The sequence below is a fragment of the Hipposideros armiger genome, unplaced genomic scaffold (assembly GCF_001890085.2).
Source record: "Hipposideros armiger isolate ML-2016 unplaced genomic scaffold, ASM189008v1 scaffold_93, whole genome shotgun sequence".
Lineage (NCBI taxonomy): Eukaryota > Metazoa > Chordata > Mammalia > Chiroptera > Hipposideridae > Hipposideros > Hipposideros armiger.
In genome coordinates, this window is record NW_017731443.1 from 1574781 (window position 1) to 1580640 (window position 5860).

The following is a 5860-nucleotide window of genomic DNA, read 5'->3' on the forward strand; positions in this document are numbered from 1 at the left end:
TCACTGGCCCTCATATGTGGGATCCGAACCGGGGCCCTCTGGCATCCCAAGCGAGTTCTTAACCATCGCGCCACTCGGCCGGCCCCCCACGTGTTTTTTAATTGTTAAATTTTCTACATCCCTTTGCTAATTTTCCCTACAGGCTCCTAAAGATCTGTAAGTCCTGTACAATATTTTTGTTTATATAGTCAAACCTAATAGAAGTCTATCAATTCCATTTTTTCCCTGGCAATTTATTTCTTGGAGTCCTTTGTCCTTTGGGTCTAATGTGTGGTGGCTATGTTCTAGGCTTGCTCCATAGCTACTTTCCTGGGCTTTTTTTTTTTTTTAAGATTTTATTGGGGAATTGGGGAAGGAGAACGGTGTTGGGGAATTGGGAACGAGGAACAGCCAAGTTGTTTTCCTTCAAACTTAGTTGTGGAGGGTGCAGCTAGCTCAGCTCCAAGTCCAGTCACCATCCAGCCGCCCAACGGCAGCTTGTGGCCACTCACCTTAAGGTGCCCTGTTCAATCTTAGTTGTGGGTGGGCATAGCCCACCATCCCATGTCTGAGTCAAATCGGCAGCCTTGTTAGGAGCACGTGCTCTCATCAGCTGAGCCATCCTGCCACCTGTTGGCAGCTCAGCGGCAGCTCAGCTTGAGCACAGCTCACTGGCCCATGTGGGAATCGAACCAGCAACCCTGTTGCTCAGAGCTTGCGCTCTTAACCAACTGAGCCACTTGGCTGGCCCTCCCTGGCTTCTTAATATTTCTCTCTGTTCTTCTGTGTTAGATCTCCTGCTGACTGGATCTTAGATCTTCTTTCTTATTTTACAGGCTCATTTTGGTCAACCACATCATCTAATAGCTTCCAGAGAAAGTGACCATGAAAGGTAAACTTTGTCACAATTTATCTGTCTGAAAATATTGATTTTTCTCTCATAGTTGATTGATAATTTAGCTGGGATCGGAGCCAGCCGATATTGCCAACGGTCCTGAGGGGGGGGGCGTTAGGATTAAAAAAGAGACAGGAGAGTTACCGGGAGGACTCCAGTAAATACTGAAGCCCCGAGTTTATTTTCCAACACCCTTATATACATCCAGGGTATGTGCAAAACAGAAGGGATAAACATGCATTACTTCCTTCAAAAGTAGATCATTAACTATCTACTAGATACTTTAAAGGTCAGGGGAACCCTAGGGGGTAAGCCTCCCAGAACACTTCCTTCCATTAACCCAGATAGCTACAAATCTTCTGTGTCTCCCAAGGATCACCACGTACCTCAGTGTTAAGTAAACATCCTCCAGGTGCAAAAGGGAGCAAAACAAGTAATGCATCACTAAAGCCAGCCTGCATGGCTCCCAACAGCTGGGTATGGGATTCTAGGTTGGAAATGTTTTTCCCTTAGAATTTTAAAAGCATTACCCCACTACCTTCTAACTTTCAAGTGTTGCTCTTTATAAGTGCAATTTTGTTGTTGTTCTTCTTCAACTACTTCTTCTTCCTCTTCTCTTCCTCCTCCTCCTCCTTCTCCTCCTCCTCCTCCTCCTCCTCNAGTCTATCTGAAGTGTACCTGGCGTATAAGACGACCCCCCACTTGGAGGCATATTTTTCAGGGCCAAAAAATTGTCTTATACGCCGGCAAATACGGTACATGCCTCCAAGCCCCAACAGTGTGCACCTCTGTGTGTCCAGCCCCTAACCATCCTTGGTACAAAGATACTCAATAACTTTGTTGAATGAAGTCAAGAGGAAAAAATAAAGAATTAGTGGTCTTATGAGTATATGAACATAGATACTCAAGTGAAGCCATTAGTGCTCAACAGGATTCCTCCCACCTTGGGAAAGAAGACGGGTATTCCAGTTCCTTCTCAATCCCTGATATCCCTCCCTCCTCTTCTTCCCCATCAAGCCAGCATGAGTGACGCTGGGGTCCCTTTCCACCTGTCAGGGAAATGGTAAACCCTGCTTCTTTTGGCATCCTCACCAGTCCCCATGCAGGTACCACAGAGGCGCCCCACCCGCTTGCTGCGCCTGCGAGCGATCTCTCTCTCTCTCTCTCTTCCCTGATTGGGGAGCCTTGGATATAATGGAATGAGGTGGAGGTTGGGAGGGGCTTTGCATCCTTAATCTTTACCTTGCTCTCCTTCCCAGCCTCTTGATGCTCCTCCATCACTCTCCTTCTCGGCTGCAGCACACAAGGATTGCGCGGCCGGCCACTGCCCGCTCGTTCCCGCACCTTGGTCCCCAGTAACTCGCCCCGATGAACCAGAGTGAGGATCCTATCAGCTGACCGAGACACTCTCCCCTCCCAGCCAAGGAATCACCTGGAGTCCGGCGTGGTTCCCACCCGGTTCCCTCGCAGCCGTGCCTTTTGATTGGGTACCATGTTTATCGTTCGGTACGCCATTGGCTGCAACGCCTGTCGTTCCTGTGCCTGGGCCCCAGCTTTTAAGGGGAATCGCGGAACCCAGGGGGCCCGGAACAAGCCACAGGATGGGGGCTGGGATCGGGGGCTCTGGATCACACAGGTCTCAGGTCACGTCAGCCCCATCCCCAGGCTGACTCCCGCCCGCCGGCGCTCTGGGCCGCGCCTTTCAACAGCCTCGCGCGGCCTGCGCGTGCGCGTTAGCCCAGTCTCGAGCCCTCCAGGCGGTGGGCGGGGCGGAGGGCCAGCAGGCAGGGTAGGATGGGGTGGGTTGGTGGGTGGTAGGTAATGGGGAGAAGGGGAGGGGATAATGAATTGGGTACGAAGATAAGGGGTAATGTCTATGGAGAAAGGGATTCCGTTTGGATTTCCACTCTGGGACAAGAGGGAGTGGCGGAGTATGCGGCACAGGGCGGCGAGGGGCCGCGACAAGGCCCGCGGCCACGGCGCCCAAGGCCAAGCCGGCGTCCGCGGGTCGTTACAACTGCAGCCAGGAAGCAGAGGGGCACAGATATTGCGAGAAAACATGTGGATGCCCTGGAATGGGCTCATCGTGATTGGGAAGAGAATAGAGCTCCTGGGTAGAAACACACAAAAGCCTAGGATGTGGGACCCGAAGCTTGATTCTCAGTACTGGGGACTGAAAGATGTGGGAAAGACAGTTTTGAAAGAGAAGGCAGGCCTGAGTCAGGAAAGGATGGGTGTGAAGCTACAGCACAGTGTATCGAATGCATTACAGGCTTCAGCAGGTTTGGGGAAAGACAGCCCAAAGGAAGGAGGAAAGCAAGAATTCACCCGCAAAACTGGGACTGAATCCCAGAGTTCAGGGACTACAACAGGGTCTAGGAGGGGGTCTGGGTTTAAAGAGAGGTTGAGGTTTACTGGGGCGGGGACCAATGGAGAGGACATGAGAGCCAGAGGATATAAACCAGAACAAAATGAAGAGGAGCTGAGGTCAAGTGGAGAGAAACTGAGGCTAAGTGGGGAGAAGCTGGTTGAAGAGAAGCTGAGTAGAGAGAAGCTGAGGTCAAGCAGAGAGAAGCTGGTGTTCAGGGAAGAGAAGCTGGGGGCTAGTGAAGAAGATTTGAGATCCACTGGAGATGAACTCCAGTCAAGTGCAGAGAAGCTGGGATCCAGTAGGGAGAAGCTGGGGACTAGTGGAGAGAAGTTGAAGGGTTCAAGAATGGGGAGCATAAATGAAGAGCAAACTGAAAGAGTGGTAGAAGTTATTGGTAATGAAAGAATAACAGAAGTTACTGATGCTGAGATGGAAATTCCTTTTGAAAGGATGGAAGGGAATGATGAAGAATTAGAAGGGACTGAGGAAGTGGTAGAAGATGAGGCTGTCTTGGGTGGAGTGAGTAGTACTGATGAATCTGTTTCTATGGAAGAGAAAGAGGTTCTGGATGAAGGTATTGGTGAAAGAAGCAGATGAAGGATTAAAGCTAAAGAAGGAAAGAGCAGCAGATAGAGGAAGTATTTCAAGTCAAAGAGGAGAAATTAGAGCCAAGCAGAACATTTTTGACCCTAAAGGAGTAAATATGAGAGAAGAAAGGGGAGCATCTGAGCCTAAGAGAGTGGGAATAAAGAGCTACTAGATGAAAATGGAGACCAGGACTAAAGGACACGAAGAAGAGTGATAAAGAGGGAGATGGGAACATTTTTAGGAAAAAGAAGATTTGATGATGTGTTGATAGGTAAAGGAAAATTGGATATTGGTTTCTTGGAGAAGAGCTGTGACGGAGGAGTTTATAGGGAAATGTTTGAGAAATGGATTTAGGATGGGCTAGAAGGATTTAGTTTGCATAGTGAGAAAAGTGGAAAATTATAGCGGGATAAAGGCTAGACAAAGGTGGAAGAAGTTGCAGGCTGGGATGAGCAAAGAAAATTTCTGAAAGAGGATCCTGAAGGTGAATGAGGGGCTCTAAAGTGACAAAAGCAAGAGAAGAGAAAAGAAAAGAAGTGAAGGAAAGAAGAAGCCAAATCCCATAATAGTGACTATGTTTGTTGCGTTTTAAAGTTATTTCCTTCACTATTTCTGTACCCTCCTCTCTCACGTAATCAATTTTACAATCTAATGAGACAGGCCTCTTGGTGGGCCCTATAGGTCTAGGCCAAGCGTATCCTCATTGATCTTCCCTCTAACTAGCCCCCAAATTGTATCCAAAATAGTTGCTAAGCTCCACTATTTTAATCACTTCACCATGATCACCATTGCCACAGCTTCCCCTCACCTCCCCATCAACTTGAATTGCTCACACTTGATTTGAAATTGCCCCAATTATTTGTATTATTGTTTTCATCTTTGATTTTTAATTATTCACCTAGTCACATGGACTTTTCCCTTTGTGACTGTCTCCTTTGGGACTTTCATTTATGTATTCTACATGCCATCCACTGTCCACTGTCATCCCAGGTAAGAGAGAGGTCTGAGTGCCCACTAAGACATCAATGTCAAGACATAGGTTTTACATCCTGTTTGTCTCTTGAATAGGGATGTAAGGGGTGGCAAAGGGCAGTCATGGATAGTTAGGCTGAAAGAAATACTTTACCCTTTCTCTTCCCTATATATATATTTTAATACCCTAAGCTAATACAATGTTTTTTTGTTTGTTTGTTTTGTTTTTAAAGATTTTTTATTGGGGAATTGGGGGAGGTGAACAGCGTTGGGGAATCCTGGAAGGGGAATAGACAAGTTGCTGTCCTTTTGTTCTTCAGTCTAGTTGTGAAGGACGTCGCTTTACTGGCCCATGTTGATATTGTGATCATTGCACTCTTCCTGGGTGAGGCAATCGCTCGCCGGCCACTGAACGGCCGCTCACCACGGCTCACGGCAGCTCACTCCGGCTGCCGGCCACTCATGCTGGCCGGTGACTCATGGGAGCCTAGCTCCAGGTCGAACTGTTGTTCACCATCTTAGCTGTAGAGGGCGCAGCGTCACTGGCCCGTGTAGGATCTAAACTGGGGCCCTGCTGCTCAGAGCCCGCGTTCCCAAGCCAACTCTTAACCAATGCGCCACTCAGCCGGCCCTGTTTGTTTGTTTTTTTAAGATTTTATTGGGGGATTGGGGAAGGGGAACACCGTTGGGGAATCGGGAAAGGGGAACAAACAAGTTGCTGTCCTTTTGTTCTTCAGTCTAGTTGTGGAAGACGTCGCTTCACTGGCCCATTTGGTATTATGATCATTGTGCTCTTCCCGGGTGAGGCAGTCAATCACTGGCCATTGGATGGCCGCTCATGGCAGCTCTTGCCAGGTGTTGGCCACTCACGGTAGCTTATGGCAGCCCACTGCAGCTCCACTGCAGCCTACACCATAGCCAGCCACTCACGGCAGCCCAGCTCCAGGTTGAGCTGTTGTTAACCAACGCGCCACTTGGCCGGCCCCACGTGTTTTTTTTTTTTTTTTTAAAGATTTTTATTGGGGAATTGGGGCAGTGTCACTGGCCCTCATATG

The 5860-nt window shown here is 48.6% G+C and overlaps 1 protein-coding gene across 8 annotated transcripts in view; it reads right to left on the minus strand.

Annotated features, from left to right (window-relative positions):
- Nucleotides 1-2646, minus strand: part of SNX32 (sorting nexin 32) — a 17337-nt gene extending 14691 nt beyond the window's left edge. For 3 of the 8 annotated variants that reach the window (XM_019645269.1, XM_019645263.1, XM_019645261.1), the window contains exon 1: nucleotides 2117-2644. In XM_019645269.1, the coding sequence (XP_019500814.1) occupies nucleotides 2117-2152 (36 nt within the window). In that variant the 5' untranslated portion in view covers nucleotides 2153-2644. Of the gene's footprint in view, nucleotides 1-2116 lie in introns of all 8 variants that reach the window. The other 5 variants (XM_019645267.1, XM_019645264.1, XM_019645268.1 and 2 more) reach the window with 4 other exon arrangements.
- Nucleotides 2647-5860: the final 3214 nt, after the last annotated feature.